We start from the raw sequence: 24,072 nt of genomic DNA on the forward strand, positions 1-24,072 counted from the left end.
CCACCTCTGCTTCACTAGTTTTTTAATTATATATTACCTGTTTTTGTGCTGTGATGTGTGTACGTATGTTTATGTGTGCCAAGGTACGCATGTCCAAATCTCCCTCCATGTGGACCCTGGGGATCGAACTTAGGTTGTCAGGCTTGGTAGCAAGTTTCTTCACCCCTGAGCTACCTCACATGCCCCCTCACCCCTACTCCTTTTTGAGACAAAGCCCCTTGTATCACAGGCTGATCTTTAGGATAGCAAATGGGTACCACCATGCCCAGTTTACGCTGTGCGGAGGATGACACCAAGGCTTCTGGTATGCTAGACAAGCGCTCTATCAACTGAGCGACATCCTGTTGTCTTTTGTTTCCCAGGCTGGCTTTAAACCTGTAGCCCAAGCAGGCTGTCAACGTCCATCCTTCTGAGTGGCTGAAATGCAGGGCTCCTTCAGGATCTTTTCAAGGGGAAGCCCTGAGTGGTAATGTACACAAAAAGTCCCAACTACTGAGGAAGCTGGGTCAGGATTACGTGAGCACGAGACTTGGAGACCTGTGGGACAACAGAGACCTTCAAGAGGGAGGAGATGGAGTAAAAGGCAGACGCAGCTGTGGTGTTCAAGAGGTTGACAAATGTATTTTCTAGGCCAGGGGGACAGATGACTCATTTGGCAGATGCTTAACATACAAACACAAGGACCAGAGTTTGAACCCCCAAACCCACATGAAAAGACAAGCACGGTGGTGGGCTCCTATAATCCAGTACTGGGGAGAAGACATGAGGAGGGGGGACCCTTGGGCTTGTTGGGCAGACAGTCACGCTAGCCCGATCAGTGAGCTCAAAAAGTACAATGGAAAGTTGGTGATAGCCCAGTAGTTAAAGCACTTACTATGCTGTAGGAGACAGAGGTCCTTGTGCTCACAGACAAGCACTGGGGAAACCAGAAATGCTAAATACACAGGGTTCTCTCTTTGAAGAAGATGTCTGTTTTCTGCCCTGAAGACTGGGAATGGACTGGCTAACAGACTGTGACCTCTGCAATACGGCAGCCAGGCCATACCTGGCTCCCCCAGATCCTTGCATGTATCTCAGGCATCCTCCCCATACCCTTATCTTGAGCACTGTTCTCCAGTCAATACAGAGAACCCATCTATATGGGAGAAGTCACATGAACTTTACAAATAGGACCAGAGGCCGGGCGACGGTGGTGCACGCCTTTAATCCCAGCACTCGGGAGGCAGAGGCAGACGGATCTCTGTGAGTTCGAGACCAGCCTGGTCTACAGAGCTAGTTCCAGGACAGGCTCCAAAGCCACAGAGAAACCCTATCTCGAAAAACAAACAAACAACAACAACAACAACAAAAAAGGACCAGAGGTGGTTCACAGCCTGATGACCTTTGCTCTATTTGTATGACAAAGATCATGCCAGATACTCCCCCCAAGACCTTAACATGTCAAATGTAGTCAACATACAGAACAAGCCCATTAAATACTTTACAAAGGTTTTTTTTCTTAAAGATTTGCTATTTATTATGTATACAGTGTTCTGCCTGAATGTATGTCCACAGGCCAGAAGAGGGCACCAGATCTCATTACTGAAGGTTGTGAGCCACCATGTGGCTGCTGGGGTTAGAACCCAGGACTTCTGTAAGAGCAGCCAATGCTCTTAACCTGAGCCATCTCTCCTGACCCTAAAAAGTTTTGAGGTAGCCATGCTTTAAACTTTATCGTGCACATGAGACTGAGTTATCGCCAGGAAACTTTTCTAAGTTGTGCTGTACTTAAATATGCCCATGATAAATGGCCCAGGGTCAGACTCAAAGTCTGAACCAACACAGGCTACTGAGTCGTGTTGAAGCGATTTCCTTCTTGCCTCACGCAGACTGACACTCTGCTGGCCGTGGTATTGACAGACCCTCCCACACTGTGCGAGCAGACTCTGGGAACTTGCTAGACAGTCAGTCAGGGGAGAGGACAAGCATTAGGTTCAATAAGGCTCTGTCTCAAACACAGGTGGGGAGAGACAGACACCCAGTGCCAATCACTGGCCTCCACACACGTGCACAGCGCACACAAACAAATGCATTTTCCTGGGTGAGCTGAGCATAACTGTGGCTCATGCTTGTTACTCTTGAGCCGTATGGAGACATCGGTTTGACAGCTGCCCCTTTCCTTTCCAGCAGAAGCTCTTCACTTCTGGCTTTTGTTGTGGGGACCAAGTCCAGGACCCTGTGCATACTAAGGACCACCAAGCCACCCCAACCAATTTCTGGTTCTTTATTTATTTATTTTTGGCTTTTTGAGACCAGGTTTCTCTGTAGCTTTGGAGCCTGTCCTGGAACTAGCTCTTGTAAACCAGGCTGGCCTCGAACTCACAGAGATCCACCTGCCTCTGCCTCCCGAGTGCTGGGATTAAAGGCGTGCACCCCACCACCCCCAACCAATTTCTAGCTCCATTACAAAAACAAACAAACAAAAAACCAAAAACCACTGTCTCAATCCGTTCATCATATGGCCTGGAACTGCCCCCATGGCAATCATCCTGCCTCAGTCTCCCAAGTGCTGGATAACAAGGCCGAGGCAGCAAGTGCAGATTCTGGATACTTATGAGCAAACGGGAATGGCGCAGACTCCCCTCCCTCAAACACCCTTGACAACAAGGCTTTCCTCCAGTTCCTTCCTGGACAGGAGGTGGGTTGTGGGCCACTCTCACATAGGTGACAAGGAATTCTGACCTCAGGTTTTGTTGTTGGACAACAGACCACGATGTCTTCTACTACACAGTATCTAAAGTGCTGATAGCCGGGGTCCTGTGGTGCAGCACACCTGCCATCCCCACGCCCTGGAGGCTGGGGTACAAACTCACAAACTCAAGGCCAACCTGGAGATGTTCACACACGCTGAATCTCGGACTCCAGTGCTCCTCATGAGACGCTGGGGTCTAGAGGCTGGATGTTCCTCTGTAGACATATTTAAGACTGAACAGAATACTGAGTGTGGCGTAGGATCTGGTGACCTTTCTGGACACCATTATCACAATGCATCTCAGAACTTAGTTCTAGCTCTTACAGAATTTAAGGCTGATTGGTTTACATTTACCTTACCAGATGAAATCTCGGTTATTATCAAGTTGGTTAATTCTCCTAGTTTTTGTCAACTAAAAACCTGAAACAAAATCTTCACGTTTGTTTTGTAGGCAGGGTTCCTCCGTGTAGCCTGGACTGGCCTGACCCTCACTGTCTAACCGTGTAGACCAGGCTGGCCTTTCCTAGCTGAGCATCTTTCCAGCCCTTTGTTTTCATCTACACCAAAACATGCAGCCTGAAGCAAGGCTGCACATAACGTCCCCCTGCCGGCTGGGCAACTCAGACCTCAGTCTTTGACTAGCCTGTCTAAACAGCTACCAATCTTAACAAAGATCAAAGACTGGCACATGCCACGACGCAATCCATTTATTAGCATCTCCCTGATAAGCCAGCCTCTCCAAACAATGAAACAGGCACAACCTGAGCTGAAGGACCCAACAGCACCCATTCTTTCCTGCTCTTTAGCTACAAACTTCATGACTTAATCTCAGCAAGAACTGAAATCGAGGTATCTGATAATTCTGAACCACTGGATCCAGGGGATTTTTCGATTTAAACCCATTTTTGCAAGGACCAGGAATTTCTTGCTCCTTTACAATCCAGTGAACACTTGAAAAGAACTACAGAAGAACAGTGTGTAGCTAAGTGTGCCCGCACAGGACTCGGGACATTACACCAGACATTTGACTAGCGCTGTAGATCAAACTGGCTTTGAACTCAGAGATCCACCTATTTCTGCTTCCTGAGTGCAGGGATTAAAGGCGTGTGCCACCACTGTCCTGCTCTCAATGTACATTCTTGAGGAGGAGGCACTTTAGAATTAAATTTCCCGACAAGACAACCAGCGAAGTCTCAATGGTCTTTCCATGTCTTCTACAGACTTAGCTCTGCTTTCACCTCCATCACACTCCCGTAGGGTTTCAGCAGGGGATGCACCTCCTCTTCTAGAAATCTGTGGACCTGCCAGGGATGAGCAAACACAAGACAAAAGGAAACGTTAGTTCCTTCCTCAGACCAGGCCAGCTAAAGCAGCCTCCACTGAGCACATGCTGTCCTCAGCTGCCTATTGGCTAGGTCTCCCAAACATAGCATGTCACAAAGACCCTCATGCCAGAGGCGGGTCGCTCTAAAGTCGGCCAGGCATCCACACTGACCAGTCCCATCTGACCAGTTCCCAAGGGACTAACTCTCTTCCCCTTGCCTATACTGACCACACTACCTTAGCTGAAGTCCTCCAGAGCAATGATTGTTTGCATTTAATCACGTGGCTCTGTGTACTGCATGTGGGCGAGGCCGCCTGCCCGTGGAGGCTAAAAATGCACTGAATCCTGCGGAGCTGGGCTGGAAAGAATTTGGGCTTTTGTGATATGAGCCCTTGTGGCCTAAATATTCTTAAATATTCATTCCTTGTTTAAAAAAGCACGGTTCTGATCTTTGAGAAAAACCAAACAAAAACTAACTTTTCATTTCAAACAGCTGAGTGAGCGTGTTCTGCAGATGCCTGTGTACTGGCTGCCACGCGCCCACCGTGGTGCCCACTGTGAGGCAGAATTCTGAGATCCTTGGGGTGGGGAGGTCTCTACTTTTTTTGTTTGTTTGTTTTGAGGCAGGGTCTCTTTACACATTTATGCAACCCCTAGAGTGTCTAGAACTCTCTATGTACCCCAGGCTGGAATTAAAGGCCCATGTCACCATGGCCAACCTCTATTATACTTTTTAGCCTCTCTAGGTGGCCCCTCTCGCATTCCCCCCACAGCTCCAGAGGCCCAGGCTCTGCAACCAGCATTGTAGAGACAGCAGTCCTGAGTGTGCCCTACCGGACAGTTACCTGCTGGGGTGCTCGGCCAGTGAAAGAAGAGGGGTCCAACAGATGCTCCAACTGGGAGTGGATGGGGCTGAAGTAGGCATCTGCCCGAATGCGCTCTATGAGGTCATTGTCGCCCCCTTCCTGCTTAACCACGGCAGCTGCCTGCTGGGAGAGCACTCTGATCTTCTCGTGGCAGTCCTGGGGAGAAAGGAGGTATCAGCATCATCACCGGGTGCTTAGACCTCCGCCTGCTGAGGCGGCTATTCCACAGTGACTCCTCCATGGCCTCTACTCTTGAGACGGGTGCTCCTCCCTCCCACAACCCTGTGAACCATTGGTTCTTGCTTCCTCCTCACTCCTCACTCCCAACAGATTCAGACCCAATGACAACCTTTTTTTCTGATTCACCTTTTTTTTCCTTTGGAGAGAGGGGAGTCTATCTATGTAGCCCTGAACTCTCAGAGACCCACCTGCCTCTGCATCCTGAGTGCTGGGGTTTGAGGTGTGTACCCAGCTTGATTCACTGACACCATACCTGTCGGCTGCCCCCAGCTTTGACCATTGCCATGATGATGTTCTCTGTGGCCATGAAAGGCAGCTCTTGTCGGATGCGCCGTTCAATTACCTAGAAGGGGCAAGACAGATGTTTCAACATTATGAGCCACAGAGCACGCCCAGTAGGTCAAGAAAATGCACAGTGTGGCTACGGACTGACACTGTTTACAGAGATGGGGGATGCAATGCTTTATTCAGGACCGCGTTTCTCAATTTTCTTATAAATTTAGATTTTCTCCCTCCCTTAAAAAAATGAAAAAGTCTTTAAGTAAACTCTCATAAGCAGCTTCATGGGAACAGCCCTCAAGACTACCAATTTGGGTGGCGAGCTGGCCCAAGAGTACTTTTTGCTCCTGCACAGGACCTGGGTTTGGCTCCCAGTGGTGACATGGTTGCTCACGACCACCCTCCCTCCACTTGCTGAACTTGACTGCTCTACTTCAATGAGTATCTGATGGAGAAGAACCCACCTGGTCAGGTGCCTACAACAGAGCAAATGGCCTGGTGTGGTGGCTCACGCTTTTAACCCCAGCATCCCAGGAGGCAAAGGCAGGACACTCTGAGTTTAAGGCCAACCTGGTCTACACAGTGAGCCCCAGACTCAAACAATAAAAGCCAACCAACCAACCAACCAACCACGATGAAAACCACACAAAACGAAACAACAAAAACAAGGTGACTAGTGCCACTTCCTCTGCCTGGCTACCTGCTGCTCAAGTCAAGACAAGTCAGTGTTTTCTCAGTGTGTACGTGTGTCTATGAATCAAACATCTGCTTCCCTCTGCTGTCCTGGACTCAAGAGCTCCCCTGGGCCAGACTACAGCACCCCAGGACATTCCTTCCGGAGCACTCCCCTTCCCATATCCGAGTTCTCTTACTTTGGGGTACACCACCAGTCCTTCAGAAATGTTCTGCAGGGTATTTAACACAGTATCTGCAGTGAGAAATGCTTCCGCCAAACAGAGCCGTCTACAAAACAAACGCATTCAGTTAATCAAACGTCAGAGACCGACAAGGCGTGTCCAAGAAGCTGCCCTATTGACTTCTTATGCCTCATGTACGCTGGGCAGTTTCCTTCAGTCTCAGGATGTCACTACCCCAATGTCCTCACAACCCTCTTATCTTCACTTCTAGTTCAAACCGTCTGCCCAAGCAGCAGACCTTATACATGAGGCTCTACCTCAGACTCCAGCATCAACCTAGCCATCCCCTCACTGGCTCTTGCTCACCACTACCAAGCTGCTCTCCCCTGCAGTGGGCCTTTTCTCCATAGCTATCAGGAGCCCCCCACTCACCAAGTTCTCTCGTCAGCCACCTAGGCTGGCCTGTTGGCCTTCTTTTCCACCCACGTGGCCACTGGGCCCAGGTGGGCTTGGACCCCTGAAGTGGTCTACCTCATTCAATCTGCACACAAGACTCGCTAAATGACGCTGGGGAATTTCAGCAGGCAACTGAATTCGGTTTTACTGTCTACCATGGCCTTCTGTATCTGAGAGCTTAACACCCACGACTTCTGTTAGCCACAGGTTGATAACACTTGGAAAAATAAACTGCTGGGCAGTCAGTTTCTTCACTCCCCAACTACCATAGCAACAGCAATCATTCACCAGCACTCACACAGTATCAGGTGTGAGGTGCAATCTACAGATCATTTACAGAATGATGGTTTAGCCATTAAGAGTGCTTGTTGCAGGGGCTGGAGAGACGGATCAGTGGTTAAGAGCACTGGCTGCTTTTCCAGAGGACCACAGTTTAATTCCCAGCACCCACATGGCAGCTTACAATTGTCTGTAACTCCAAGATTTGACACCCTCACACAGATATACATGCAGGCAAAATGCCAATGCACATAAAATAAAAATAAATAAATTATAAAATTTTTTTTTAAGAAAGTGCTTGTTGCTCTTACAAGAACCTGGGTTCAGTTCCCAGCACCGCACGGCCAGCTTCCAACCAGATGTAACTCCTGCACCAGGGAATCCAGTAGCCTTGTTTGAACTCTGTGGGCACCAGACATGCATGGTGCACACACACACACACATACAAGTATGCAAAATACTCATACACATAAAATAACCTAAATTTTAAAAATATAAAATAGACAGAAGGACATGAACCAACAGGTTTTCACAGCAAAGCTAAGACTCCTCTTGGGGCTTTTAGACTCTCCATAGACTAGCTGCTACCTGTGTTCATACCTTAGCCAAAAGGGCTCCATTCGCCGACTAGGTAGCTCCCTATAACCTCCTGCTTGTGTCTTTGTGTGTGCTCCTGATCACCCTTTTTTATCTATCTATCTCTATCTATCTATCTATCTATCTATCTATCTATCTATCTATCTATCTATCTATCTATCTATCATGTATACAATTTTCTGTCTGTGTGTGCCAGAAGAGGGCACCAGACCTCTTTACAGATGGTTGTAAGCCACCATGTGGTTGCTGGGAATTGAACTCGGGTCCTTTGAAGAGCAGGCAATGCTCTTAACCACTGAGCCATCTCTCCAGCCCTCCTGATCACCCTTTAAGTGCCCACGTTTCCTTTCCTTTGAGACAGGGTCTCCAGGCCAGGGTGTGGTGTGGGAGGTCCTTCTGTCTATGTGTTGCTTTTATTGGTTAATGAATAAAGAACTGCTTTGAGCCTATGGCAGGGAAGAACAGAATTAGGCGGGAAAGCGAGGCTGTAAGCTGGGAGAGAGGGCGGAGTCAGAGAGAAACCATGGAGCCTGCAGGAGACAGATGCTGGGAACTTTACCCCAGTAAGCCACAGCCATGTGGCGATATACAGATTAATATAAATGGGCTAAATTAATATAAGAGTTAGCCAATAAAAAGCTAGAGCTAGGGGCTGGAGAGATGGCTCAGCGGTTAAGAGCACTGCCTCTTCTTCCAGAGGACCTGAGTTCAAATCCCAGCAACCACATGGTGGCTCACAACCATTTGTAATGAGATCTGGCGCCCTCTGGCCTGCAGGCATGCATGGAGGCAGAATGTTGTATACATAATAAATAAATTAAAAAAAATCTAAAAAAAAAAAAAAAAAAAAAAAGCTAGAGCTAATGGGCCAAGCAGTGATTTAATTAATACAGTTTCTAACTAGCCAGGCAGCTGGGAACCAACAAGCGACCTCCCTCCAACAAGGGTGGAAGCTGACAAGGGTGAGAATGGCCTTGAATTCCTAATGTTCTTGCCTCCAACCCTGTCCCCACGGAGAGCTGGAATTACAGGTGTAATGGGAATCGAATCATAGGCTTTGTGCACACTAGGCAAGCATGCTACCAATGAGCTACATCTTGACACTCCCTTCCTAAGCCATAAGCCATCCCCTCCTTTAGGAAGGCTGCCTGGAGCCTTCAATCACTGCACTAGGGGCGCAGCAGCAAGCAAACTGCTCCAGCCAAAGCTGCTTGAGGATAAGGAAGAAAGCAGACATGTTCAAATCTGCCCTTTTGCTTCCTTCCTCTAGAGCTCCTCCCACTGTGCTTCGTGTGTTGTCCCAGTCACTGACCTGTTGGCGCTGTCATCCAGTGTGCGCTCAAACCACTGCACAGAAGCTGTCTGTAGTGGGTCCATGACAAGGGCCATTAGGTGACGGGCCAGGCTGCAGCAGCGTTCAGAGCGCATGGGGTTCCGCTTGTATGGCATCGCACTTGAGCCTGCCCAGAGAAGAGGACACGATGCAAGGGCAGAAAGGGATCTAGGGACAGCAAATGCACAAGCATCTGCTGGGTGCACCTGAAAAGCCACAGGGATACCCACATGCCTCTCCAGCAGGGGATACCTCTCCAGCAGGGGATACCTCTCCAGCAGGGGATACCCACACACCTCTTCAGCAGCCACTACTTCACACTCACCAATCTGCTGCTTCTCAAAGGGCTCCTCCATCTCCTTCAGGTTCGCCAGGAGACGTATGTCAGTGCAAATCTGGGGAGGCAGACCAGGCATCATTCCATGCTTGCTACACAGGGGACCTGGGGCCAAGCTCTTTTTCGGTTTGTTTCTGAGACAGGGTCTCTCTGTGTAGCCCTGAATGTCCTGAAACTCACTATGTAGACCAGGTTGGCATTGAAATCAGAGATCCACACCTGCCTCTGCCTCCTGGGTGCTGGGATTAAATGTGTGCCACCACTGCCAGGCAGGTAATAAACTCTTAGCATGTGCTGTTGCTGAGTTCAAAGCCAGCCCTACCCTCCTAGAAGCCCACAGAGTTTCTTCTACTTAGGTTTTGTTCCTAAAAAACAGAGATGACGAATACAAAGAGCAGACTAGGAAGGTGGCTCTGTACTGAAGCGCTTGCCTGGAATGCACAGGGTCCCAGGTTCTAAGTACCATAGAACAGAAACAGAGACATTCTTAGCCAAAAACTGTGTCAAGTGTCAGGAAGCTGATTGTGGTGGCTCTAACCTCAGTGGCTGAGTCTTCTAGGCTAGCCTGGGCTATACAGGAACACCCTGACTTGAGTGCAAAAGAGAAAGAGACATAGACAGATCATGGAAAGGCAAGACGATTATGTTTTTTTTTTTTTTTTTTTTCTCTTTAAGACAGGGTCTCGGGGCTGGAGAGATGGCTCAGTGGTTAAGAGCTTTGCCTGCTCTTCCAAAGGTCCTGAGTTCAATTCCCAGCAACCACATGGTGGCTCACAACCATCTGAAATGAGGTCTGGTGCCGTCTTATGGCCTGCAGGCATACATGTAGACACAATATTGTATACAGAATAAATAAATAAATATTAAAAAAAAAAAAAAGACAGGGTCTCATGTAGCTCAGGATGGCTTTCAGCTTGCTATGTAGCCAAAGAAGACCTGGAACCAATTCTGCCTCTCCCTCTAACGTGATGGAACCACAGGCCCATGCTACTATTTGCCTGGCTGCAGAATTTTGAGTTTAATATATCCTTCAACAGATGAACATGTTGTAGATGTAGGAGTAACTTCCTCCCCTTTGGCACATCTCAATTTAAAGGCTTTCCTTATAGGTCCCAAATTATCATGACTAACGTATTGAGACAGGATTAACTTAAAGTTCGTGTGTAGAATATTTCTTTACACTGTGTGACTATGTCGCTGGGATTGGTTTAATAGTTAAGCAGAGAGGCCAACAGCTGAACAGGATAGTCAGGTGGGACACAGAGAGACGCAAGATGAGCACGCCACTGAGAAAATGTACCAAGCCACACGGCAGAGCGTAGAGAAGAAACATGGGTTAATTTAAATGTAAGAGTTAGCTAGTAAGACTCCGCTCGGTTATTTGGGAACCGGCAAGCGGGAAAGACACTTCTGCCTACAAGCCTGGGGCTGCTTTGGTCTGTCTGAGGGTTCCTTAAAGTTCCCACCCTGCAAGCTGCTGCCCTTACCTTGTGCACTGATGCCCCTAAGCTGGCCAGCACAGACAGCACTTCAATGTCCACTTTTCGTGTATAGGTCTGTCCTGTGATGATGAAAGCTCTAGAAATAAACAAAAAAGAGATCTATGTTAAAATATGTGACTATCAGGCTGGAGAGATGGCTCAGAGGCTCAGACCTCATCCAGAGGTCCTGAGTTCAATTCCCACAACCACATGGTGGCTCACACCCATTATAATGGGATCTGGTGCCCTCTTCTGGAATGCAAGCAAAACATTGTCTACGTAATAAATAAATAAATCTTTTAAAAATATATATGTGACTATGACTGAGTGATGGTGCACGCCTTTAATCCCAGCACTTGGGAGGCAGAAGCAGATGGATCTCTGTGAGTTCGAGGCCAACTTGGTCTAGAGAGCTAGTTCCAGAGTAGCCAGGATCACACAGAAAAACACTTTGTCTTGAACAAAAAAGAAAAAATGACTGTCAATTGGGTATGTGGTGCACACCTTTAATTCCAGCACTCTGGAGGCAGAGGCAGGCAGACAGATCTCTGTGTTTGAGGTCAGCCTGGTCTACATAGCAAGCAACTGAACAGCCAAGACTACACAGAGAAACCTTATCTCAACAACAACAGAAAGAAAGGATGGAAGGACGGAAGGAAAGAAGGGAGAGAGAGAGAGAGAGAGAGAGAGAGAGAGAGAGAGAGAGAGAGAGAGAGAGAGAGACTGTGATATAGACAAACCAAAAATGACCCAAGTGATGGCTTAGCTTCCAGGTATCCTCAGTTATGCCCTAACAGGTAACTGGCTTCTGAATTACGTTCTTTCTCCTGTTTAATAATCCCCAGCAATGCAGAGGAGGCAGAACCTAGAACACTATGTCCCCTGCAGCTCTATGAGGTGCCCAGGAAAAGGAATCATGGAGGAGCCTGGTGGAGGTCAACATCGGTGGCCAGAGTCACAGCTACTCACTGAGGGTCCCAGGAAAGACACAGAAGCATTGACACATCCAGGCTCAGGGACTGAGGACTGTAGCCCTCACAGCTGAGGCTGGAGGACTTTGGTGAATTCAAGTTCAGTCTGGGCTTTACAAAGTGAGACTTTATCTCAAACAAACAAACCCAGAACAGAAGAGCAATATGTGCAAAGCTGCTATAAAGAAACCTAGGGGTTGGAAAGATGGCTCAGTGGTTAAGAGCACATATTGCTTTTTCTCTCTTCCTTCCTTCCTTCCTTCCTTCCTTCCTTCCTTCCTTCCTTCCTTCCTTCCTTCCTTCCTTCCTTCCTTCCTTCCTTTCTAGAAAGGATCTTTTATGTATATAAGACAACTATGTAGCCATTGTTGTCTTGGAATTCAGAGGTCTGCCTGCCTTTGTCTCTTGAATACTAGGATTAAAGTTGTGTACCACTATGCCCAGTTTCAGTTACTGTTTTTGAAGGGGACTGAGGTTTGATACCCAGCACCTACATGGCAGTTCACAACTGTCTGTAATGCCAAGTCCCAAGGGATCAGACACTCCCTTCTGGCCTCCATGAGCAGTGTATGCACGTGCTATACAGACATAAACACAGACAAAACATCCAGATAAATAAAATAGATAAGTAAGGGACGGGAGAGATGTCTCGGCAGTAAATACACTGTTGCATACACAGTGGCTCACAACCATCCCAAACTCCAGTTCCAGGGATTGCAAAGCCCTCTTCTGACCTCTGCAGGCACCAGCCACAAGTGCAAATGTAATACACAGACATGCAGGTAAAACATTCATACACACACACACACGAAAAGGAGGAAAAGGAGGAACAGTTGAATTTAGAGACCCATCATTTTCCCAGAAATGTACCTCTTAAACCCTGCCTTCTCTGTCACCATCTTATCCAGCTGCTCCACCTTTAAGAAAGACAAGACACGCCTGTTAGAAATGCAGCTGTTCAAAGGCTGAACGGTGATCCACGATTTAACCCCACACTCGGGGGCAGAGGCAGGAGAATTTCTGTGAGTCTGAGGCCAGCCTGGTCTACAGAGAGTTTCAGTGCAGCCAAAGCTACACATAGAAACTCTGTCTTGAAAAACCCAAAATAAAAAAAGAGCACTGGCTGCTCTTCCAGAGGACCCAGGTTAAACTCCCAGCACCCACATGGCAGCTCACACCTGTACTTAACTCCAGTTTCAGGGAGCTAACACCCTTACAACAACGTACATAAAGTAAAATTAATGGAAGGAAGAAGACAGAAATGTAGGTGTGCAGCCTGAGTAGACGTGGACTGGCCGCCTAGCCGGGGCTTGGGCCTCTTCTGACACATTGTGAATCAGTCCTATCAAGCCAGAGGCAGCCTTGTCTTGTGGGCTGGTACCACCTCAGGTCACTTTCAGAATACCCTTTTTTGGGCACTGCATACATTAAGAAATGAATGCAGTATGGGTATATTTTTATTATATTGTTTAAAACCTTTTGTGTGTGCATGAGCACACACTCACATGACACAAGTGTGGAAACAGGAAGCTTGAGGGAGCTGGTTCTTTCCTTCCACCATGTGGGTCCTAGAACTGGCTCAACTATCCGTTTTGCTCGCCCTCAGAATACCTTCTGGTGGTCCCCCTCGAAGAGCTGCAGGAAGCTGGCCTGGGTACCAGTAGTGCCCTTCACTCCCCGAAAGCGGAGCTCATCACGGACACGCTTCAAGTTCTGGAGGTCCACGCAGAGATCCTGGATCCAAAGGCAGCAGCGTTTCCCAACCGTGGTCAGCTGAGCAGGCCTGAAAGGAGGACAGAAAGGACACGGAGGTCCCACATCGAGGCCACCATTACCAGCTGGAGAGGCAGTGAAGTGAAACTGGGGAAACTAGTAAGACACAACGACAGCTAAAATCCTGAGCAAAGGAGGACGCAGGGCAGCAGTGCTACCGCAAACTAACCCAAAGGGCGGCTAGCATGCTCCTTTACCAAGACCTTCTCACACCTGGAATCCCAGCACTCGGGAGGCTAAAGGCGGCAGGTATAAGGCCAGTATGCATTACTCAGGAAACACTGTCTTTAAACAAAACAAAACCATGAACTAAAAAAAAAAAGAAGAAAACCACCACCACCAAAAACAAACCATGGACTTACCAGGTGGCTTCAATGGCAAACCATGGACTGGTAAGATGGCTTCAATGGGTAAAGGTGCTTGCCTCCAAGCCTGATACCATGAATCTGGTCTCTGGGACTCACATGGAGGAAGGAGAGAATCAAGAGTCCTACAAATTGTCCTCTTACCTCCATCCACATGCCCCAATACAAATGAAAAGAACATGGATTTTTAGCCAGGCAGTGGTGCACACCTTTAATCCCAGCACTTGGGAGGCAGAGGCAGAGCTCTGTGAGTTTGAGGCCAGCTTGGTCTACAGAGTGAGTTCTAGGACAGTCAAGGCTACACAGAAAAACCCTACCTCAAAAAAAATTTGTTTGAAAGAGGCCATTTTCCTTCTAGGTTTTGGGGATGGAATTCAGAGCCTCTACAGCTTAAAGAGACAAGATTACTGACCTAGAGGTGTTTTAATCAAAGGCTAGGGACAAAGTATATTGTGTTGATGGCCAGATGTTGACAAGAAATGCTTACAACAGCCAGTGACATCCGGTCACACCGGGAAATCCTAAACAAGACTTCCTTGCTGACTCCTGCGCAGACTGACCTGTGTGGGCAGCACATGGCCGCACTAATCATGGCAGTTGTGAACACCAACCCGACCGATGCTCACAACTGAAGGGGCAAACAAAAAAGGGCAGATCTACGGATGGGGTGCTGCCCAGTCATTAGAAAAAATGAATTCGACACATACTATACCATCATCAGATAGATTTTACACCAATGAAGTCATCCACAGAAGGGCATACACTGTACATGACTCCATTTAGATGCAGTCTCTGAGGTGAGTAAATCTACAGACAAAAACCAGGGTTGTTTGCCAGGTTGGGGAGGGGTGGCAGAAGAGATCGCTGATGGAGATATTATAAAATTAAGGTGTTATCATACACTGTAAATATACTAAAAATAGTTTTGCATTCCAAAGGTGATTCGAGCTTTTTAGGGCTGTATTTAGTGATTATAGAAATATTTACGTATTCTAAAAATGAACACTACAGGGCTGGGATTAATCCCGCCATGCGTCACGGGGCAGCAGATGCAGGCAGAGCGCTTCAGGTATGAGGTTAGCCTGGTCTACACACAGGAGTTTCAAGCTAGCCAGAGCTACACAGTGAGCCCTGTCAGAAACAAAACAAAATAAAATAAGAAAAGCAGAAAGAACAGGGTTTGGAGTGCAGCGCTAGGGTAGAGCTTCTGTCAGCATACACACAGACCAAAAGGGGAATTAAAAAAAAAAAATTTCTTGTGTATACAATATTCTGCCAAAAAAGAGCACCATATCTCATCACAGGTGGTTGTGAGCCACCATGCGGTTGCTGGGAATTGAACTCAGGATCTTTGGAAGAGCAGTTAGTGCTCTTAACTTCTGAGCCATCTCTCCAACCCCAAAAGGCGGAAATTTTTAATTATTATGATTATCCTAAACCAAGGTGATAATTTTTGTACAAAATTTTTCTTTTCTTTTGAGAAAAAAAATCTGTGTATCCTTGGCCAGCCTTGAACCTGTTACATAGACCAGATTGGACTTGAGTTCACATAACTCCCTGCCTCCCGAATCCTGAGATTAAAGGCGTGTATCATGATACCTGGTCTTTGTGTTATTTAAACTTTCTTGTCCCCATAACATAAACCTAAACATACTTTCACAATGTCATTTTTTTTAAATTTTATTTTATTTGAGACAGGGTTTCTCTGTGTAGCACTGGCTGTCCTGGAACTAACTCGCTCTGTAGACCAGCCTGGCCTCAAACTCAGAGATCCACCTGTCTCTGCCTCCGAGTGCTGGGATTAAAGGTGTGTGCCACCACCACCTTCACACTGTCTTTTTTTAAAAATTATTTATTTATTATATATACAATGTTCTGCCTGCATGTATGCCTGCCCACCAGAAGAGGGCACCAGGTCTCATAGATGCTGGGAATTGAACCAGGACCTCTGGAAGAGCAGCCTCTTAACCTCTGAGCCATCTTTCCAGCCCCTTCACACTGTCTTATGAGCAACATTCTTCAGGGTATTACTCCAACCTCTGCGCATACTGTACCTTATTTAATTATTTATTCTTTTATCTGTCAAGTCATCTAGACTGGTTTCAGTGATAGAAGTGACATTCTCACATAATGCTTTCCCCTGAGTCTGGATTACTGCCCTGGGCTAGACACTTAAGAAAATAAAAAATAATAATTAAAAATAAAAAAGCTGGATGGTGGTGGTGCATGCCTTTAATCCCAGCACTTGGATCTCTGTGAGTTCAAGGCCAGCCTGGTCTACAGAGAGAGTTCCAGGATAGGATCCAAAGCTACACAGAGAAACCATCTCAAAAGAAAAGAAAAGAAAAGAAAAGAAAAGAAAAGAAAAGAAAAGAAAAGAAAAGAATAAAAAGGAATGTGAGGGGCTGGAGAGATGGCTCAGCAGTTACAACACTGGCCACTCTTCCAGAGGACCTAGGCTCCATTCCACACAGGGATTTACAACCTGTAACTCTAGCTTCAGGGGATCTGATGCCCTTTTCTGGGCTCTCAGACATCAGACGTGCAAGTGGTAGAGAAACATGCAGACAAGCAGACAAAATATGCACACACATTAAAAAAAGAAGATAAGTTTATGAATGATTCTTTACTCTTGATAACTACAAACTGTTAATTCTTGGGCCAAGGAGGTAGTTCGGTTGGTAAGGAGTCTACTACCCAGTCTGATGGCCCGAGTTCAATCCCTGGACCACATCATGGAAGGAAAGAACGAGCTCTTACAAGTTATCCTCTGACCCCCACATGTGCACTGTCATGACTGCACTCAAATAAATAAATAAATAAATAAATTTAAATAAACATCATCATTAAAAAGCTATACTTTTCATCATTGAGATGGTCTTACGGTGTTCAGTCTGGCTAGCCTAGACCTTGTGGGCTCAAGCTACTTCCCACCTCAGGCCGTTAGTAGCTGGGACTACACTTGCATGCCTCCATGCATGGGACTACACTTGCATGCCTCCATGCATGGGACCACACCTGTCTGCCTCCATGCATGGGACTACACTTGCATGCCTCCATGCATGCGTCAATGTAGCTTATTCACTCTTTCTTGTCATTCTGGACGCAGACTCAGGAGTTCAATCATGCCGGACAATCACATTCCCATGAAGCAAGAGCCCCAGTCCCCAGAGAAAGCTTCTAATCAAAGCTTCGGACACATTTCTCACCAGTGTCCCGAGTTAGCTGCTTATGCTTTGGGACCCTGGCCTCAACAGCACACAGTAAGCTCAATTCCCCAGCAGTCATCTTATCACTTACTGAAAATGTGTGAAACCCAAGGTGGGTAGAGCAGCGTGTTCCTTAGCAAAATCAGCAAGCCTCGAGATCACTCTAGCAAGCTACAAGAAAGAACATGTGGGGGAAAGGGCGTGAATTAACTGAGTTCTTTATGTAACTTCAGCTAAATGTTCACAAAATTTAACACGAAATTACACCTTCAGCTCAGTGAAGAGAGTGCTCAGGTCATTTCACCTTTGTGTCCTGAAGTCCCTGGGCAAGGACCACAGGACCAGCATCTGAAAGCTGAGTCGACTCCCTACCATGCCTTGAGCTATTTTAAGACCATTGCAGAAGAACAGGACCAAGTCATGGCCTAACCCGACACACTCCGGCAATGCGTCTCTGGTTGCACCGACTACATTTAAAAGGCTATGCTTTAAAGCAATCAACCACTTCTACTCTTCCAGGGTGGCCTTTAATTCTGAAATCCACCCGCCTCTGCTTTCCCACTGCAGGGATTAAGGATGCGTGAACACCGTATTTATGTTTTAACCCAAGAAGAAACAATTAACTCCACAGATGACTTACAGAGTCCCTGACTTGACAACATTAGGTATCGACACTGCCTGAATCCACACAATTTCAGATCACTCCTATTATGAGGCATCTAAACTGGCAGGAAACACCCGCCAGCATCTTACCTTTGGCAAAAGCAGGTCAAATGCATTTCTCAGAATAATGAGGTCCTGAAAAGAAAATTCAAAGGTTTCACATTAAATAGTGTCAAACAGTAGTATTATAGTTTTAATACTTTCTGCCATTAGAGCTGGTGTCTCAGCTAGCAAGCAACCCATCTCATCATCAGCAAACAAATGTGCTCCAAAAGATGTCAAGAGGCTGTTTTTCCCTCATCACCATTTAAAAACATGGAAGTGGGGGTGGGGATGTAGCTCAGTGGGCAGAATATTCACCTAACGTGCAAGGCCATGGGCTCCAGCCCCAGCAGCACTCACCTGGAAAGGTGGCAAACACCTGCAGTCTCAGCACTTGAGAAGCAGAGGCAGGAGGATCACATATTCAAGGTTATCCTTGCCCACACAGAAGGTTCAAGCTAAAGATTAATTGGTATTGGCTACAGGAGATGCTCTTGGGGGTGTGGAGCAACATAGGGAGCAGTAGGACTACTGGGTTACGGGGACACATAAGAACAAAGCCTTTATTGGCCACACTGACTCATTTCTTTCTTATATGAGACATTCCATCACTAGTCTCCCTACTTTTTCTCACCTGCCTATTTGCTTGCTCATTCATTCATTCATTCATTCATTCATTCATTCATTCATTCATTCATTCGAGGTAAGGTCTCTCTATGTATTTCTGGTTGTTCTAGAACTCATTCTGTAGACCAGGTTGGTCTTGTCCCTGCCTCTGCCTCCCGAGTGCTGCGATTACAGGTTGAAGCCTCCCTCTCCTGGTCATCTATACCTGTTAGCACAGGAAGGCATCTAGAACATCAAGGTTTAAGAAGCTGCAGTTTCCCAAGGAAGAATCTAGTGTCTCATGGGTACCAGACAAGTGAACAACCACTGAGCTCCACCTGCAGGCCGAGGTAAGAGAATGTATTTTGGGTGACTTCGAAGCAGGCCCCCACATCACAAGGATCACAGAGACAAAGCATCACTGGGAACTTTAAGAAAAAAAGATTTTCCGAGTCAATAAGATGGCTCAGCGGGCAGAGGTGCTTGTCGCCGAGCCTGCCAGACCTGAGCTGTACCTCAAGGGCCTACAAGCTGGAAAGGGAACGCCAGCTGCCTATGTTGTTCTCTGACCATGGTACATGCTCACACCATGGTAAACATAACCCCCCAATAAGTAAGTACACATAGTAAAAGAATATTTTCCAAGAGGATTATTCTTCCTTATCTGACCCTTACACAGATATCTTTAATTCTGCATCATTTAACACTAAAGAGGAGCTGGCCCCCGCGGCTCCTGCCTGTACTCAACGACTCAGATGGCTGAGGCAGGAAGTAGAGTGAGCGTTCCAGCTGAGGACCAGTCTAGGTAACACAACCATGTGCTGAGACCCCATCGCAAAAGTAAAAGTTGGGAGTGATGCACACCCTTAACCCCTGCGCTCGGGAGGCAGAAACTGGATCTCTGAGTCTGACGCCAGCCTGGTCTACAGAGTGAGACCCTGCCTCAAAAATATGTCATCTTCATCTGAAATTTGTTTGGAATATAATTTCAGGTCTCACAGGGGCAGAGTGACAAGTACTGAAGTCCTGGTCATGCGTACGTTTCAAATGACCCTCCTCCTCCGGGTCTCAAGCTGTTTACAGGAATGTGCCACTGCACCCAACCTACAGAGCGCGTGGCTCTTCCACTTATGTAGTCAGAGGTTGCTTCTTACACCGTTCTGGATACATTTTCTCACGTGCAGAAATGGGGATAACGAAGTCACACTCAAATGACTCAGTGCTCTGTGAACATTCAGCACACCTGCCGCTGTATGACATTGTCACACATTAATTAACCTATTCCGCTAAGCAGGGACAGGTCAGCTTTTCTGGAACTAGCAGAAACAGCGGCTGACGACAGAGATGGTTTACTGGCTAAGTGCACTGGCTGCTCTTCCAGAAGACCTGGGTTCGAGTCTCAGCACCTACATGACAGCTAACAACCCGCTGTAACCCCAGTTCCAAGGGATCCCACACTTTCTTCTCACTGGGCAGGCATGGCACACACACAGTACACAGACATCCATGCAGACAAAGCACCCAAACACACGGAGTAAATAATAAAAAAAGAACAACTGCCATACTATTCTCTCTTTTCAGAAGCCAACAGTGGTTAGAAAGGCCCCCGGTCAGTTTGGAAAGTTAAGAACACACAAATATATTATAAAGGCTGGACCCCAAGCACAAGCTGCACAGGCTCCTACTGTATTGTCTCCGACGTAACAGGAGGTGGCACCAAGGTGAATGATGCCGGCAGCTTTGGGGCAGCAGTGGCCGAACGTGTGCACGTGAGCCATCACGTCGTGCCGCAGGCGCTTCTCCTCCTCAGCTGCCATCTGGAAGTCAATGTTGCTCAGGTTCAACTTCATCTCCTGGATCTGGTCATCGGTGATAGGCAAACCCAGGGCCTGCAGAACACGCAAAACAAAGTCCAGTAACCTTTATGTTCAAGTATGTGAAATAAATTAATTCTAAAATTAAAACCCGGGGCGACAAGTTCAAGTGTATGGGTTCCAGGAGGAGGCATGGAGGAATTTTCTAAGAAAACTCCTAAACAGGAAACAACAGAGTCCTAGTGTTGACTGTTAACTCCCGCCTCTCTCGTTCTTGTCTTTGGGCTCACGTGTCATCAAAAAAGGCTTTTCTAGCGTCCCGTGTCAACGCTGTTCCTTAGCCTGGCTTCATTCAGCACACCTGCCGCTGTATGACATTGTCACACATTAATTAACCTATTCCGCTCCCTTGAAAGCACACTGCATGAGGAGAGAGCTTTGCTCTATTTATTACTTAATCCTTCGGGCACCTCAGTGTACAAAGTGTGGCGGCCTTGCACCTGACTCAGCTGTACTTACAGCAACTAAACAGCCATTCCACAATGCTGGGCTTAGTGCAGTTCGTGCTGTGGTCCCAGCACTTTGGAAGGAGAAGCAGAAGGACCCCGATTCATGTCAAACACTCTCTCCAAAGGAAAACAAGCCCGGCTTAGCTGCTAAAACGCTCACCAGGAAAGCCTGCACTTGTGCAGAGGTGGAAGGAGAGAACCTATTCCACAAAGATTGGTCACGTAACCTCCACATGTGTGTCCCCACCACACACACACCCATAGATGCACACTATGATGCTGGGAATCTCTTGTAGTCCTCCTAATCTTTCATTTCTCTCTCTTGTTTTGTTTTGCTTTTTCGAGACAGAGTCTTTGTGTAGTCCTGGCTGTCCTGGAACTCTGTAGACCAGGCTGTCCTCAAACTCATAGAGACTTGTCTGTCTTTATCTTTAATCCAGTGCTGGGACTAAAGGTAGGCACCACCACCACTGGGTCACTTCTCATTTTTTTTTTTTAAATTTATTTTATTTTATGTGTATGGGTACAGTAGTGGTACGAATTTCTCAGTGGTAACCAACAGCTCTAAAACTGGACTTAAGGCCTGCTCAAACAGAAGGGAAATCATGCCCAGTTCTGGAAACTAGCTGGGCTAATGAAGTCACGGATCTTGGAGAACCTGCAATGGATAACCTCTGCAAGAGCAGCACAAGCCCTTAGCTGCTGTGCTGAGCCATTGCTCCGTCACCATAGCTTCTCTTCCTTTAAACGGGGGGAAGAATACATGCCGTTTTTTAAGGACTGTTATATTTAAGGACTGTTAGACTACCATAGAAGGCCTTAAATGGGACCAGAAAGCACTGGAGAAATTGCTGCCATTCTTTTAGTGATGTCTGGAAGCTCAGTGGAGGGGTTGGACAGGAAATGCAGGATGAAGGTTTGCTTCCTAGGCACTGAGTTCTTGGTGAGCACACTGCTAACCTGCTCTTAAACTTGAGAAGCATTACAGCTCTCTGGATCACCTTCTCTGGAAAACCTCTTCTCCAATACATTTTTAAAAAATACTGGGCGGAGGTCAGACAATGGTGGCGCATGCCTGTAATCCCAGCATTTAGGAGGCAGAGGCAGGAGGATCTCTGAGCTTAAGGCCAGCCTGTTCTACAGAGCAAGACCCAACAGCAAAGTCTACAAAGAGAAACCCTGTCTTGGGGGAGGGTGGGGTGTGTGTGTAGTATGTATGCATGCATGCATGTAAGTATATACTAGGATAAATAAATTGTACATACAGCCCATGTAAGAGAAACTATTAAAGTGACAGTGTTGTCGAACCCTTTAACCTCACACTTAGGAGGCAGAGGCAGACCGATCTCTGAATTTGAGGCCAGCCATGCTACACAGTGAGACATCATCTCCAAAGACAGACAAACCAACCGCCATCAAAATCAAACCACTATCAAAAAACAACCCTGCAAACCCAAATCCTCTACAATCAACACTTGCCCAGATCCTCCCTTCTCAGAACAAAATACATCCAAGGAAGAAGCAATAGCAGAGCAGATAAAGATTCCAAAGCTGTCACTAACTTCAAAGGCACCGAGGAAGATGGAGAGGCTAAGGGTTCAGCTTAGGCTCTGCAGTGGATCCAGGTTCAAATCCCAGCTCTGCTGTCAGGAGCCAGCTCGGTAACCGAGGGCAAGCCTTGCTCCCTATAGACTTGGTTTTGTCCCTCACAAGAAGAAAAATCGTGGACTGCAGATATGGCTCAGTGGTTAAGAGCACTCGCAGAGGACCCAGGTTCGGTTCCCAGGACCCACGTGTCAGCTTACAACAGGCTGTCAACTAGTTCCCTCTCCAGGCAACCAGGTATGTGTGTGGGGAACATGCATACATGGAGACAAAACATTTATACGCAAAAAATTTAAATATAAATATGTCTTTTTAAAAAGGTGGGGGAAATCATCAAGTTTGCAACGCAGCTAAAACAAACTTTTTTTTGCCATTTACTTTTTGGTTCGTGTGTGTGTGTATGTGCTTGCCTGTGTATGTGTGAGCGCGCGTGGAGGTTGGAAGGCAAATAGGATCCACCATGTCGACCGGGACTCAAACCCCCGTCTGCAAGCTTGGCAGCAAGCGCCTTTCCCCCCTGAGCCTGCAAGGTTTAAATGACATGTGCCATGAGCTGTGCTGTGGAAGGAAGCTAATTCCCAAAGCCTTGGCCAAACTGAAGTCTTCCAAAGGATGCGCAGGACTTTGGGACTGTTGCCGAGGCAACAGGTGCTCGGGTTGTGACCTTCCTCGCGACACGGGGCACGGCCAGTTACCTGCTCAGCCTCCGCCAGCCACAGCCACAGCTGCCGCCACGTCTGGAACTTGTACTTGTCGCTGAACAAGAAGCACATCTCGTGGCTGGCATAGCGGGACGCCAGCGGAGAACGGTAGCTTTCAGGACCGCCAGAGTCTCCGGCTGCAGCCATTTTCAGCACGCGACCGCGGCAGCGACAGACACGAGCAGCACGGACAAAGGCGGAAGCCTGGGCGCGCGCTGGGCGGGACTTCCTCTCTCGGCTCCGCCCCCAAGCGTAGCGTTGACCGGGGTGGTGGAAGTACGGGTTTCGTCTACCCCTGCTGCTGCGTCAAGGCGTTTAGCTTGGTTTGTACGGAACACGATTAAAACTTCTTAATCGATGCCCACCCGCTGCCTCCTCGGTGCTCTCCATCTGAGGAACACACATTAGCACCAGCCTTTAATACAGAAAGGGAGGTTCTGGAGGCATTCGCAGGGACGCCGGGAAGGAGCACCAGTGGAGCCTGGAAGTACTGCGGCCCCGCAGGAACCAGACTCCAGGCATATGCCACCACACTCAGCGAGACATTTTTACTATGTAACCCAGGCTGGCCTGAAACTTGAAATCTTCCTGCCTCCACCGCGGGAGACAAACTCCTAACCCCCTGCGGGTTCCGTGCTCTGAGAGCTGCCTGTCAGAATTAAGTCAACAATCCAACCCGTGACCGCTCCGGAACAAATCCAACCCGAAATTCAATTTTTCTGTGGCAGAATAAAAATGAAAATCATACACTTTTTTTTTTTTTTAAGAACTAATACTTAACCGGGCGGTGGTAGCACATGCCTTTAATCCCAGCACTCGGGAGGCAGAGGCAGGCGGAACTCTGTGAGTTCTAGGCCATCCTAGTCTACAGAGTGAGTTCCAGGACAGGCTCCAAAGCTACACAGAGAAATCCTGCCTCAAAAACCCCCTAACAAAACCCCACCCCCCCCCCCCCCCCCCCCCCACAAAAAAAAAAAAAACTAAAAACTTGATACGTTAAAATTCAATTGACTTCTATATTTGCACAGGAAAGG

General features: G+C 47.4%; 1 protein-coding gene across 1 annotated transcript; it reads right to left on the minus strand.

Annotated features, from left to right (window-relative positions):
- Positions 1 to 3,423: 3,423 nt before the first annotated feature.
- Adsl (adenylosuccinate lyase) lies at positions 3,424 to 23,244 on the minus strand. Its single transcript, XM_050128263.1, has 13 exons — positions 23,033 to 23,244; positions 20,095 to 20,298; positions 17,852 to 17,896; positions 17,190 to 17,269; positions 13,363 to 13,534; positions 12,622 to 12,668; positions 10,787 to 10,877; positions 9,288 to 9,357; positions 8,942 to 9,089; positions 6,313 to 6,403; positions 5,415 to 5,504; positions 4,901 to 5,077; positions 3,424 to 4,032 (listed from the first exon to the last, which is right to left on the minus strand). Exons 1-13 carry the CDS (start codon positions 23,183 to 23,185, stop codon positions 3,946 to 3,948), a joined length of 1,455 nt encoding a protein of 484 aa, XP_049984220.1. The 5' UTR covers positions 23,186 to 23,244; the 3' UTR covers positions 3,424 to 3,945.
- Between the last annotated feature and the right edge of the window lie 828 nt (positions 23,245 to 24,072).

The sequence above is a fragment of the Alexandromys fortis genome, unplaced genomic scaffold, assembly GCF_014885135.2.
Source record: "Alexandromys fortis isolate MF-2015 unplaced genomic scaffold, M_Fortis_MF-2015_v1.1 scaffold_290, whole genome shotgun sequence".
Taxonomy (NCBI): Eukaryota; Metazoa; Chordata; class Mammalia; order Rodentia; family Cricetidae; genus Alexandromys; species Alexandromys fortis.

What these genes read in the sequence shown, in the direction of transcription:
- Adsl (XM_050128263.1), bottom strand. Translation starts at nt 23,185, where the DNA reads ATGGCTGCAGCCGGAGACTCTGGCGGTCCTGAAAGCTACCGTTCTCCG. An exon ending in GTTACGTCGGAGACAATACA is followed by an intron (nt 17,897 to 20,094) that starts GTAGGAGCCTGT and finishes TTTTCTTTTCAG; the next exon opens with GACCTCATTATTCTGAGAAA. An exon ending in CTGGCCGAGCACCCCAGCAG is followed by an intron (nt 4,033 to 4,900) that starts GTAACTGTCCGG and finishes CATCCCTGGCAG; the next exon opens with GTCCACAGATTTCTAGAAGA.